This window comes from Oreochromis aureus, linkage group 1 (assembly GCF_013358895.1).
Source record: "Oreochromis aureus strain Israel breed Guangdong linkage group 1, ZZ_aureus, whole genome shotgun sequence".
Lineage (NCBI taxonomy): Eukaryota > Metazoa > Chordata > Actinopteri > Cichliformes > Cichlidae > Oreochromis > Oreochromis aureus.
Window position 1 is genome coordinate 12,575,986 of NC_052942.1, and position 14,849 is coordinate 12,590,834.

The following is a 14,849-nucleotide window of genomic DNA, read 5'->3' on the forward strand; positions in this document are numbered from 1 at the left end:
GGACAGAGGTACCAAGATGAGGTTATCCAAGCTGTAGCTGTGCCACTCTTGTGGCAGCACACTGTCCTGTGGCTATTTCAGCAGGACAATGCCGCCTGTCAGAATAGCGCCAGCCTTTCAGGATGACACGTATCCAAAACCTTCCTTGGCCAGCATTCAGTCCCGTTTGTTCCTCCTATTGAACATACCTGGGGACACGCTGGCTCGAGGCGTTCATGAGAAACATCACAGTCAATAAACCATTTTGCAGATAAACCAAGAACCTGCATTTTTGTGACTAATATATAAAACCTTGATCTAAATCCATATGCCTGTGGTTAGACAGTTAAGAGCTATCGTTCTATTTCAAACATATGGACAACCTTACAAGATATATAAACAAACGCACTGGTAAAAGTAATTTAATGGCAATGATTAAAACAAGGTAAATAAAAATAGTGACTCAAGATGAGTTAAGAAGAAAGAAAGAACTGTGACAAAAACATTTTAATGATGACAGGTTTCCTTTATTTAAGCGATAGAGAAAACATTTTAAAGCCATTTTTTAAAAATCTCTGTAGGCAGAGTGTTTGAAATATGTGCATGTTTAAACGTGAAAGGATTCTGAATAAATGTTAAACGTTTGAACAGTCCTCTTGAATTTTAACATTATGCTGAGTACCGTCTATGCAAACTGCTCCTATTCCAGTGATACTTTCACTTTTACAACAAAAAATCGACCAAATTCTCAAAGCTTTTTTCATCCCATATTTTACAAATTTGTTGGTTGTTAATTTTAGCCGCCTAAATGGTTACACCACAAGAAAAGATATCAACAGAATCGTGGTGTGCATATACGGATGGTGAGTCTTTATGGTTTCAAACAGCATTGCACAAACTGTACCTAATAGGCTGACAACAGGTTTATCTCATGCGAAAACGCTCTCCATCATTCCTCTCACTCTCCTGAGGGGACTTTCATCCTGTCGAAGCAGAAGACAACCCTCGGCTCACAGCGCCCTCTGCTCTGATCCTGCTGAGGGCCACAATGCACATTTGATAGCTAATTTACACCTTCAAAGATACGTCTTAAGGGTCATGACAGCTATGTGAGATTGGAAGCTGCACGGAGACAGAAAGAAGAAAAGAAATGAAATGGGGGGAAAAAAATACAGAGAAACACCCCATATTGATGACATGATGTTTGTGGCTAAATTGAAACACTACTTGGACAAATAATGTTCTCTTGTCATGAATTCTTGGTACACCGAGAAGCTTCTGAATGTGGGTAAAACAGGGACACCCAGGGAAGATAAAGGATCTCCAGCTAGATATACCACTGTACTGTCTTGTTAGCGTGTACTAACTAACGAATACTAAAGCAGGTGAGGTTACTGTATTAGCTCGTCTGCACTTCTGCTGCTGCTGCCCTTATGGTATTTTCAGAATTAAGCCTTTCACTTCCAAATCTCTGAATCCCACCAAGTCTAGACAGCCCACTCAGTAAAATGATTTCCACCAACATATGCAGATGTTTCAGCTTTGGTGATCAGGATGTAGAAAGGATGTAGAAACTGAGTGGCATCCAAATATCTCTGATGGAAAATGAATCATGTTTTAAAGCCAGGAGCGATCTGAACTCTGGGAAGAAATGGTCAACAAACACAAGGAAAACATGCAAGCGCCACATTAAGAAGAGCGCTGTTATATCGTGAAGCTCAGACTTTTTTTGTGTATAGCGGCGATATTTATCAGTGAGTCACCATGCTATGAAAATTGTAATCCTATTTAAAAAGAAAAAAAAAAGACTAAACAATAAAGCATTATCAATGCTTTAGTAAAGGAACACAATGTGGTTTGTGTCAGTTTTTACTTGAAGCGAGGCTCAATAGGAATTTCCTCGCTGGTGGTTGTAAAGTGATATTTATGAAAGGATCAACAAAGGCAGTAATGAAAGACACTCGGTGAAGCTTGTTATTGTTACAAGCACTGGCATGATTAAATTCATCCAAGGCCATCACTCTTGAAAATGCATTTCAAAGCAAAGTCAAATCTTATTTTTCATTTGTCTCCGAGAACAGGACAACAGCTTCACTGATTTAGTTTGATTCTCATTGAAAAGGCTCTGACTGATCTTCAAGCTCAAAACAACACCCCTATTTGGGAGGTTAATACAGATTTCCAAGTTATACAGATAAATGATGTCTAATAAAATAAAAGCCTGAAAAAAGAAGAGGAAAGAAATATCTAAACACTGAGCTTGCTTGGCAAAATTGGACAAGCTTTAGCTAACGATTAGGGCTTGCAGAAACTTGTTTTACCCATTTTTACCCATTTGGCTGTTTAAAGTGGATTTCAACTTCTTGCATTTCTGAATACCATTCAATTACGTATTTTCATTTCCTTTTATCTTATTGGAAAAGAAGACATACACTGGTGTTTTCCAGAAACAGAAGTCAAAAGGGATTTTTACATTATTTAAAACAACATTTAAAGAGCTATATGACAAATAAAGAGTTACATAAATAAAGAATAAAGAAGTAAACCACATAAAAAATACCAAAGATGCAATCCCGAAAACGAAAAAGTAAACATTGAAGCAGAGGAGAAAAATCTCCCAGCTTTAATCTTTATGTTACAATCTAACATCTGAACTTCAATCTTGTTACCAGATCATCCAAAACCAGAGGCAGACTGGTGCTCACTATGTAGTGACTTTAAAACAACAACAAAAATTACACTTAAAAAAGACAACAGAAAACCTTTCATGCCCACATTCACCAATCACCAATAAACCTAAACCCAACTACCTGGATGTCTGTGGACTGTGGGAGGAAACCCGATTACGCCGAGAGAACCCACACAGACACGAAGAGTCCACACAGAAAGGTCTCAGCCAAACGGTGGATTTAAACACAGGACCTGACTGCTGTGAGGTAATATTTCCAACAACCATGGCACCATGGTGACAAACAACTGACAAGTGATATTTGCTGATCAAATGTTATGCTATACAGCAGCGGTCCCCAACCCCCAGGACACAGACCGGTACCAGTCCGTGGATCATTTGGTACCGGGCCGCAAAGTTGTCAGAGTGGTTAGTCGGGTGTGAAATTTATGGTTTTCAGGGTTTTTATCGTTAGCTCGGTTTCCCTGGGTCTTTTCGCGTGTTGTAGTTGTGTGTCTTATTTTGAAAGAAAGTGTTACCATAGCAACCAGCGCGCATTAAGGGGCAGAGAGGAGGATGTTACTCTCAATGTTGTTGGCGCATTTCAGGAGAACGCTGCTAATAAAGTTACACAATTACACAGTAAATTCCCGTTTATTATTATATTTACAACATACCACAGTTTTTGTTTTGGTCATATCATTTTATTTTGTTGTATTTATCCGCGTCACCTTAAAGGACGGTCTGTGAAAATATTGTCCCAAAAAAGGTTGGGGACTGCTGCTATACAGCATCCAACTGGGCACTAAAAGTCCTAAAGCCCCACCAACTCCATCAGTCTATTCTTGGATACATTAAAGTACAGTTTCAGTGCTACGACAAGCTTTAAAAGTTGAGTAATCTAGAAAATCAATGTCAAATCTAAAAGAACCACTCGGTCAAGGTGTCCGCGAGTGTATGTAAAAGGGATGAAAGGACTTGTCAGAAAGGCATTTCTTTCTTCTTTAGGAAACTTCCCACACATTGGGAAATGCATAAGTCCAGAGTGTGTTTACACAAGGCTGACAAAAAAAAGTCTCCACCTCCACCGTAATCTTCTGTATTTCTCGTCTTTGTAACCTGCAAAATGAGTTTGATTCATTACGCAACAATTTGACAACCTTGTGAAACTCTGAACTGGAAAATGAAGCCATTACAGTATAAAAGGAAGAAACCCAACTATCCCCAATGAGCAGATGTGAGAAGAAATTAAGAAGATGAAATCAGCTGCGGGGCAAGGCTCTGGGAGGGGGTCCATCCACCAGGGCCACACGGGAGAGTGGAAAGCGATAAGAAGCAAAAGAGATAACAGAATGGTGCAGCGAGGGCAACAAATAGCAAACAATTGATCAAACTGGCCTTTTTAATCTTAACAAGATTTTTCTATTTGAAATGTGTGAAGCAACAGCATAAATGCTTCTTAATCATTCTTCATTCTTTTGTTGTTTCTCAGAAACTATTATTCTGATTTAGAGTCAGATCAAGGATTTGACTGTCTTGTGACAAATTAAAGTCACCTCATGTTTGACCCCTATAGTGAGCTGATGTAGTAGCTCTGCTTTGCTGGCTAGAGCAGAATATCTGTAAATCAATACAAAACTGTTCTGAACAATCACTTTTATCCTGTGAAGAAACACTTTTTGTGTTGATGGGAACGGCCTCATCCAGGATAACAATGTCTCCACGAGAGCTCAGTCATGGGTTTAATGACTCTGAAGATGAATATCAATCATTGATTTCACTGGTCTTCACATCATTAAACGCCTATGGGAGATTTTGAACAGTATGATCCACCACCATCATCAAAACAGAATTGTCTCCATTCCTCCACATGCAAAAATAGTTGCATGTGGCACATTTTCCTCCACAATCTCTCTCACTCCCCGTACGTCTGCCCACTTATGTATAGAAAAGCTGTTTCTCTTACCTGTTCCGCAAGTAACGCTGCATTCAGTCCACGAACCGTATTTCCAGTAGAAAACTGACAGCAGGGTGTTGTTCTTTTCTGAGACATTTTGACTGATGGTGTACTCGTACCTCACTCCTGGATTGGCCTCCTGAAAGAGAAGCTGTAACACACGAGAGAAGAAACAAGAAACGTTTCATGGCAACAGAAAGTGAGGTGCAAGGTAGAATCGAAAATAGTTATGCTGAGTGGTAAAATTTTGCTTCCCTTATCCTCTCTTATTTGCACAGCTGTAGACTATTTCCAGTGTTTATGCAGTCTAAAGACTTGGGTTTAAAAGTTTAAAATATGATAGTTACCCTTAAAAACCACCGATGCAGCTGAAACCATTTTTTTTTGTCTTAATGAAAGTAATCAAAATGCAAAGGACTTTGTTTCCCAGCCTTTTCATATGGGAATAAACAGAGTCTTTCCATATGACTTAGAAAGGGATAGAATGCATTTAAAACCGTGGGTCTACTCATACCTGAATCCACAGAAGCTCTGTAGTGGGCCCTGGAGACGTCAGGTTTTCAAGCTGTCCGGTCCTCTGGTAGGTGAATACTGTTCCAGCTGCCTTGTATTCTCCATTCCACTGTATCGTCCAGCCACCATTCAGGAAATACTTGCTGGGATTGTCACTTCGGAGTGCCAAGAAATTTCTAGCTTCACCCAACTCCTCAATGTGAATGTCCCAGGCTCCCTCTGGGATCAGTCCAATGTCTACATAGCCTAAAGAGATGTCAAATTTTAGTGAAAGACCAAACTTTGTGAAATAGAAATATTCTGATACGTGGTGAACAAAAAGTGCAGATTATGGTGGAGAAAAAACAAATACTTAGTGTGTATTATGCTAACGTAAGGGCATTTAGAAAAGAGGAGAAAATGGAGTTAAGTTGTAAAATAGCGACCTATGGTTCCAAATTTGTTTTCAGTCACTGTAACAAATGTGCAAGTCAGAATTTATACCTGGAAATCTTCCAGGTGTTTTAAATGATGTATCCACAAAAAAGACATTCAAAAATGTTACAACTGTAAAAAACATACTATTTTGAGAGGTTATAATCTGTTTTTTTTCCCCCAGCAAAGATTTTGTGGAATAACATGTTAAGACAACAACAAATAAATCCTGAACTCTGAAACAGAAACAGCTCAACTCAGTTTACCCATCATCCCTTTTGATTTCTTACATCTGTTCTTTGTACAGATCTTCGTGCTATGTCAAAATAACTTTTGTGAATAGGGTTAATGTAAAAAACAGAAAAGAAAACAACATACCCAGCCCTTCACTCTCTTCAAATGTTTTCCTCACAGTTGTACAGGTGGAGCCGTTACCATTGCACACTCCACAGCGATCCTCTACAGCAGTGGAATCTATCGCGTAATCACAGCCTATATTCTGTTAGAAACATGCCACAAGAATGATCAGTATCACGATAACGGACATTATGTAGCAAATGTGACTTGGTAACCCTTTGAACAGTGGTAGTTCCTGTGTACATCGCTTTCTAAAAGCCAGAAAAACAGCAGAGACTGTCTCATGTACCTTTGACTTGTTTGGAGTGGGCAGATGATGCAAATGAAGCTCAAAGTAATCCTTAATACTACAGTGTACTATTTATTTATTTACTTTTTAGGTTGGGTTTGCTGGATACTGTACTCTTGCATGGTGCAAATGAAGGCACAACATGTAATCCAGATAAACACAAGGCAGCAATCGAGCAAACCCTGTAAAAGTGCTTCTTTTACTTAATTCCATGTAAACAAAATTTGACTTTGGTAAAAGTGCAAACACAATAGCAAGAAAACATGCCTTTTTTTTAAGTATGCATTATGCAGAATTGCATCTATATAATATAATAAATCATATGCACTGATGTTTAATTACATCACTATCTTGCTACCTATCTTATGGATTTAGCTGCCAAATCAATAAATTTAAACTGTGCATTTCAATATATTTCTTAATTATGTACATGCAAAGGCAGAAGGCTATTCAATTCTATTTTATTCTAAAGTTAAAGCTAGGCAAAATAGCAAATAAATAGACATTCATAGCACAATAATACTACTGAAAGAGTCGAAATCAGCAGAAAACTGAGTACCTCAAAGTTGCATTTATATACAGTACTTGAATAAAGGTATGTACTTATTTTTTATTTATTTATTTGACCAAACTTAGGATGGGAACATGCTTCCCGTGGTGTTCCTAGATTACACATGTGATTAATACTTGCTTTTTATGTTACGGAGAATCAAATTTCTTGAATCGAAAACCACAAACGGGCCATCTTAGACAAAGAGCGTGTGGGTGTGTGACAAAAATGTCACAAAATGTCATGAAGTCAGATACCCAGAGTCAGAGACTGCTGTCCACTCGGTACCCAAATAGTGTCTGTTTCAATGACTGGCATTTTAGCCCAGGGTGATAGGCAAGAACAGGCTGCTATCTTAAGATAACAGCCTCCAGATTTTTTTTCCCCGTCTTTCCTTCTTTCTTTTCTATTTTTTTTTAATCAGCATGCTTATTGTCACCCATAATGTCAAATGTACAAAATTTGCCAGCAGAGAAAACAAGACGAGCACCAACTCAGTTTACTGCATGAGCGACAAAGCACAAACGCAACAGAAGAAAAAACACCCCCATCAATCAATACAAAGTTTTGCCAGTCAAGAGAGGAAACACCTTCAAACCTGAGGACAGTATATATGGAATGCCTCGTATTGTTTTAATACCTTACAAATGCTGTTGATGCATATATCTCGCTTTTTGTTGCCTTCATAACAAGGTGTCCCATCAATGACAGCATCGCGCATCTTCTCAGAAAAGTTTTCATTCAGTGGACGGCAGTGCAGCTCACAGGGGTTCACTGTTTTCAGAGAGAGAAGCGGTAACAAAGTGTTGGCGTGAAAATGGAAATTTAAAAAACAGAAGCAACAGCGGCTGACTTAAATTTAATCTGCTCACCCGTGTTGATGACTGCCTCCCACTTATAGAACTTGCCCTTGTATGGCTGACTGTTGAAGTGACTACACTGGATGTCCCTGAACGTGGGCAGGTGATGAACACAAGGTGCGGTGTTACAGATCTTGTACCTCCGTCGCTCTCCCAGACAATACTTCCCTCTGTACCTAGGACTACAGAACAGGGAACAATGTTATTTGAATGCTTTTGTACTTTTTTTTGAACAAGCTTAGGAAGCATTTGTCTCTGAAGCACAGAACCAGTAGACAAGCAGCGGGTAAATTTAGACATTACAAAAGCCTACACAGATGTATTAGAATAGGCCACATAAACATGTGAATAACAATTATGGGTTGGCGGTATAAAAAGGAACTTTATACTTTTATCTAATCACCCTAAGATCATTCGCCTGTCCAATTTTATGAAACAAGCAGTCAAATGTAGACAACATACCCTTTCAAGCTGCACTTATTTGCATTTTCACTGCCAGGCTTTAGCAGAGCTTCAAATACGTTTCTCAGTTTTGGTAAATAGCAAAAACATTGCATGTTTAAATCTTTGATTGCAGTGAAACTACTGTAAGTGTGGTTGGGGTTCTGCAGTTAATCATGTTTATTGTCTATCGGAATATTGCATGACATCACCCTTTGCTGACATATTGTTGACATATTCCAGTTATTTCATTTTCAATTCCACATTATTCACTTGTTTATTCAAGAGAAACAACACAGTTTAACACAGATCCACTATAGAGCAGGAAACTGATCTGCTGCATGTAGAGAGCTTCTACAGCTGCAGTGCAAAAACTGGATTTACAAGATTCAATTACATAAATCTGTAATCAGCCATAAATGCAAAACTACAACAAATACACATATTAGAAGAATATAATATAAAACAGTTGCCTGCGTACGATTTGTGATTATTATATTTTATTTGAGTTCAAAAATATTTTTTACTTTTACAAGGAAAAAACCAAAATCGCTCCACCATGTATTTTTCCTACTTATACAGAACTAGTCTTTGGTAAAGCCTGTGTGGGTGCTCGTCTTATGTGTAGGGTTGAAAAGTCACATGCCTTCACCTTCAGTTTCACTCTGTCTCACTGCCCAAACCCATCTCAGGTCAAATAAGAGCTCGAAGCCTTAACATCAAGACTTTTCTACATTTCGGTATCGACACGGATCCTTAAATCACTTCACAGAGTTCAGAAGTGGTGTTTACTCTGCAGAGTCACACACAGATCTGCTTGTACGAGCTCATCCTCACCAGAATGCCATCCAGGTTTACTGCAGCTACGTAAGGTTACCTACAGGATCTATGTGTGCACTTAGCCATATGGCAACAGTATAACTTCAGTAATTAGTGACAGCTGTTAAGTATTACTGACACAGCGATATAACTGATGAGGGTCATAGCTGTAAATGTACGCAATGTACACCTGAGTCAGGATAAACAACCGCTACAGAGTTACACAGCAGGTGTCCACACATTGAGTCCTAAAGTTTAATAACATTAACATGAAAATTTCCTTTTAATGTTAATACAATTAATTCAAGTACATTTTTCTTGTTTATTTTTTTCTTTTTTGTTCAAAGTCAGCATTTGGAATAAGGATGATTGTTTTATTACTGTGTAGCATAACCACATATAATGTATGACCTCAATTAATCTAAAGTAACTACTGAAAATGGTGTCAGGCATCCGAGCGACAATTAAAACACATCTGTGTGCACGACGTTAGAGTTTTTTTTAAATCACTAACAAATTAAGGAAACAAAACTGAATAACGCACAATAGTGATAAATAACATAACCAAACAAATACACCCTAATAATAAAGGCAGTTGCAATACACCACAGCGAATATATAATATTCTAATATGCATATATATCCAATATGATGTATTGTTTGGACTCTTTTGTTCCAAATTAATCCACAGAAGGCTACAGGAGAATAAAAATGTATGAATTATTGCTGCTACTTTCATTATTTACACATCAATCAAATTACACTGTGGTGTTTTTTTGTTATTATTTTATTTTTTGCTCAGAATCGGTTGCTCTCTTCATTTTACTCATTACTTTCTGAAAGTGTGTCTTCTTGGTAAAAACAAGCATCACTCTGTTTTACAGGACTCTACTAATAAAAACATGATGTAATTTTTTTAAATAGTATTTTTTGAGGCATTTTTGCTTTTGTTGGATAGCGCAGCGGTGAAGGTTTGGCAGGAAAATGGGGAGAAAGAATAGGAGGAAGACGTGCAGGCAAGAGCTGTGTTATAGCCGTGCGGCATATAAACACCTAAAGCTTACTTTAAATTTAATCAAAAGATCACAGTGTTTGTGTTCTTTTCTTCTACAAAAAAGGGAAAATATCAGGACTGCATGCACTAAATAAATATCTTTGAATCTTACACTGGGTTATCACACTCTCTTTCAGCGCTCTGGACACCAACACCACACGTCCTCGAACAGGCTGACCACGGGCTCCAGGACGCCCAGCCGCCATTTATGATCTCAGGGTAATATCCAACTGCAACGCACTGCCCACCGAAACACCACTAACGACAAAGGACACAAAAGTTTCATCATTAAATGCATGAGCACAAAAGAAAGAGTTTCATTGTTTTGTTCTGGAACGATCATAAGACAGTTTGAACTCAACATTTAGATTTTTCTCTTGTGTATTTTGTCTTCTAAGTAATGTGGATGATGGAAAAGTGGGAGTACTCTTGCTCCACTGATTTAGTGTTATTTACTACATTGAATATGACACAAGATGTGTCAGTAAAAAAACTCACGGGTATAGCTATTACACTCCTTTCTCTGAGGAATACAAATTTAAACAACTATTTGTAGGAATGGTGGTCGACTTTCTACGGATGCTTCAGCAATCAGATTGTCCTGTTTCCAAATTTTGACTCCAATATTCTCAGTCAAATAAAGATACAAATCAATACTGCAAACAGAAAAGACTCCCCAGATACAAAACTCTTCTTCCTAGATATAAAAAACACCAATATAAGCAATCTCATCACGACCATCTTCCTGTCACGGTCATGAGAGGAAAAACTCACTTTGTCCTCCCCACAACTTGTTCCATCCACAGCCCCATCCAGCTTTGAGTGGCAGGTTGTTCCCACAGTGCACCACAGAGTGCTGCATACATTCTGGAAGAGCAAATAAAGATTAATGTCTCACACCCACAGCACTTTTTTTTGGCTTGTTTTTCATATATTTTTACAGTACATCACACAAGTATATACTGTATAAAAATAGTGGACAGGCATAACTATTGCATTTCACTGAAAATGTTGCATGTAAGAATGTTGATTAATTTCCATATTACCTTGCAGATAATACGTGTTTGATGCTCTTCTATGAGTGACTGGAGTTGCTAGCATCTTATCTTATATGCCAAATATCCATATTTTTAACTGTAGTTAAAAATAATATTAACAATAACGATAGATGACGCCTACAGCCACTCATAAAGCCTAATGTTTGCTCTTACTCTGAGTGATAAGACGTGTCCTCTCTTCAGACACGGCAGATCAGATAAGGATTACCGGCTGCAGCTATCCAGCAGGGATGTCTGATATCGACTTCTTCTAGAAATGCATCACAGTGCCTTATATGAAATGTGATAACACTATGAACGGATTTCTATTCTTTCACTTTGTCATCCATTATGCATCATACACTTCTGAATGACTTTAATGGTTTAAAAAAAAGACATTTTATGAAATATGTATTTAATTTTTTTTAAGTTACAAATTTACAATCCTATTACTGAGAGTTAACCTGATGTCCATATGTAGGAAGCTAATGAGATTTGCTTACACTGGAAACAAGAATCCTGACTTTGTCTAAAAAAACCCCCCAAAAAACAAAACTATAATTGACTTATTAAAATATGTTTGTTTGCCTGGTCCAAAAACTAAGAACTCTTAATCAGGCGGCTTTGCCAAGCAATCCTCAGAACTCCAATGTTGATCAGATATAAAAATCAATGAGCCTTAGAGATATCTGGCTGATCAACCCTGATTTAAGCTAAGCTGAACATCCCCTATAGCGACACATTTCCTGTACAAACATGCTCAGCTTCACAGCCAGCCTCTGACAAGTGATTGTATTCCCCAGAATTATTAAGTCTTCTGTAATACTGGTCATGCTGTATGCGCTGATTGACAGTGTGAAAGGAACTCTGACCTGCATTTGCACAAATAATCAATCCAAAGACCTACAGAGGTAGAAATTTATGGCTGATAACACACCAAAAGGTCAAACATATCTAGGAGGTCCCCGACTGATTGCTCCAACTGTCTTGACCCTTTTCCTTTTGCATCTCTTGACATTTGTGATGAATATGTGGATGACAGGAGCATGATGTAGATTACATTTCTGAGATGTCAAAGATTTCAGCTTCTGAAACACTCAGGTTCTTACCTAGTTAAGTCACAGTTAAAACCAAGGAAAGACTAAGAAAGGCATGCATAATTAATTCTCAACATAGAGATAAACGTTTAAGAGAAACAGAAAAGTGACGGCAACTGATAATCCCTTTATGGATGAAATTTAAAAGACTTGCGCTTTCAAAAATACAACCTGGATCAGAATCCTGGACTTAGCCACATTTAGCTTTCAGCATGTAATGTCATACAAAAAAGCACAGAGAGTCAATACAAAAGAAAAACAGACCTCAAATCATTCAATCTGTCTGAATCGAGCAATATATGTAATGTATATGTATGTATATGTATTTATCTCGAAGCAATTGAGACTTCAATCATTGATACAGTTTTAAGAAACTGTAGCCCCAGCTAGTGCTAATGACCCGTACTACTTTGAAATGTCTAAAAACCCAAAACCTCAAATGTGTGATGCCAGAACAGGTTTGATTTGCATCGCACCACAAAAAATTTTTTAAGGAAAAATTTAAATCTAACTCAAGTACAACTGACAAATATTGTGCATTTTTGTGTGTGTTGATATCGTATAATAAACAAGCGGGAATTTAATTTGTAAAAACACAGACCATTTCACGCGTTAGGTGGCTCCAGATTCCTCTAAATGTACCATTTTATAAACAGCAGTCATTCCATGAAAAGTCTGTCAGTGTTAACATAAATGTATGTGATTACAGGAAAACTGAGGGCACTCCAAGAGCAGTGTAAACAAGCTGTAAAAAAAAGAAAAGAAAAAGGGATTTGTCGAATTTTCATAACAGTAGGCTGTAGGTGTTGTAAATCTCCGGGCCTCCCACAGTCGTTTTTCCAGTCAGGATGGCGCTTGTAAAATCCACACACTTTACTGCTCTTGCATTGTTCGTATAAAGAAAATGAATGTGTGTGGTCCTCATCTGTCCAGTCTTTTCAAGACCCTGTTGCTTGAGGCTGTATATGATTTATTTATATGTGCTCCCAGACATAAAGAACAGCAGCCTTGCTAAACTTTGAAGTACTCCGAGCTTTGAAAAAAAGAGGGGACTCAATTAAATTCACATTTATTTTGCACAAAAAAAATCTCCCCATGAAGAGTCGTTTTTTCCCCTCTTTGTCTAAAAAGGTGAGAGGGAAACAATGCCAAGAGTGCAGGACACACAAATGCCCAAAGGAGCAAGACTTCCCTGCTGGCTGGATCATCTGCTGCATGCCATTCCACTATTGTGTCTCCATGTCCTTTTAAATACCCACCAGACATCATGCAGTGATATACCAAGTTCTCTGTTAGGCTGTCTGTTATGCACAGACAACACTGGTTCGGCCTTTTTATGCTTGAATGATTCATAGGTCAGTGTTGACTTACAGTGTTATGACTTAAGAAACAAGCAAACTAAAACAAAAGGTCATCTTAAATGGTCAGGTACAAGCAGACTAAGTTAAGAGCTTCTTTAGCACTCAGCTTGTCTATCAACTATCAGCGACACAGTATGTTAGATTCACTCTTCTCTTCTTTTTCTAGCAACACACTAATTTCAGCAGTACAATACTGTTCAACTGATGCTCACGAGGGCATCGTACCACGGTGTGTTCCAGCATTGCTTTTATGCAGACAGAGCAGGTTGTAAGTAATCCAGAAAAGTTGGAACACCTGTAGGAATTAGTAGCACCAGCTTCCAAGGCTTGATCAGCCTCCATAACTGCAGAACAGATTTAAATTGTTAACACATTTTGCGTTCCCTGAAAAAGGCCTTTTTGTATAATTCAGAAATGAACATTATTTTTCAGTTTTGGAGCTTTGAAGCTTCATTCATTGGACTTGAACGACTTGAATTGCAATAAATAACTGGAAAAATTGAGGTATTCTAAAACTTTTGACTGGTAGTGTATGTATGTGTACTCAATGTACATGTTGTGGACACAAAGTTAAAACAGCCACATGGAAGAACTCAATATTAACTGACTGATACCACTGTTATTTTATAATGGCTGTTTAGTCCATTTAGATTAGTTCTTTAGGCTATGTTTTGTTCGCCTTGTGTGTTATTAAAAGATTATAACTGTAATCAACACATTTATGTGGTTGTTGTGAGGCTGGAATTAACATTTTGTTATTTCATTGCACTCAGAGGAATGAGGTTAAAGAAAAGCAGAAATTGGTGCAGAGAGGAGGATGTTTTCCTTATATGCTCTCTTAGTTTAATTTAAGCCGACAGACAGTTCTGAGGAATGGGCAAAGATATTGCCAAAGTCAGTTTCTGTGGGGTAATATTTTAAATCACACTATTAAAATTTGTCAGAAATAAGACAGTAAAACCAAGGAAAAAGAATGAAACTCATGTCAAGAAAGAATAGAAGATCTAAAAGATTGAACTGAATCGGAGAACAGTCGTTAAGGTTTTGGGGTTAATCAAAAACATCATAAGAACATTTTTAAGGATTACGGGAGAAAGACTATCATTTAATTGTGTAATTTTAGAGAATCTTACATCCATGTCATCACAGAGCAGGGATCCTGATCCATACTGGAGCCGACACTGATGGACAGCACTGTACAGAACGCCAGGAAGCACCGTAGATAGAGACAACTTATCCTTCACCGGGGCATCATCGAGGCACCAGCCCCAGCCACGGCTGTGAGGGAGGAGGAAGGCAGAAGTTAGAGAAAAGAACGAAATTATCACAGTTTATGAAAATGTCAGCGGCTGTGGTGTACAGTGGCTTGCAAAAGTATTCGGCCCCCTTGAACTTTCCCACATTCTGTCACATTACAGCCACAAACATGAATCAATTTTATTGGAATTCCACG

The 14,849-nt window shown here is 38.0% G+C and overlaps 1 protein-coding gene across 1 annotated transcript in view; it reads right to left on the bottom strand.

Annotated features, from left to right (window-relative positions):
• The window catches only part of LOC116323964 (A disintegrin and metalloproteinase with thrombospondin motifs 7), an 80,838-nt gene that overhangs the window by 30,449 nt on the left and 35,540 nt on the right, over positions 1 to 14,849 (bottom strand). Inside the window, exons 9-16 of the mRNA XM_031744472.2 lie at positions 14,530 to 14,674; positions 10,676 to 10,768; positions 10,014 to 10,159; positions 7,600 to 7,769; positions 7,368 to 7,501; positions 5,910 to 6,030; positions 5,119 to 5,363; positions 4,614 to 4,755 (exon numbers count right to left, since the gene is read on the bottom strand). Of these exons, the coding sequence (XP_031600332.1) occupies positions 4,614 to 4,755; positions 5,119 to 5,363; positions 5,910 to 6,030; positions 7,368 to 7,501; positions 7,600 to 7,769; positions 10,014 to 10,159; positions 10,676 to 10,768; positions 14,530 to 14,674 (1,196 nt within the window). The remainder of the gene's footprint in view (positions 1 to 4,613; positions 4,756 to 5,118; positions 5,364 to 5,909; positions 6,031 to 7,367; positions 7,502 to 7,599; positions 7,770 to 10,013; positions 10,160 to 10,675; positions 10,769 to 14,529; positions 14,675 to 14,849) is intronic.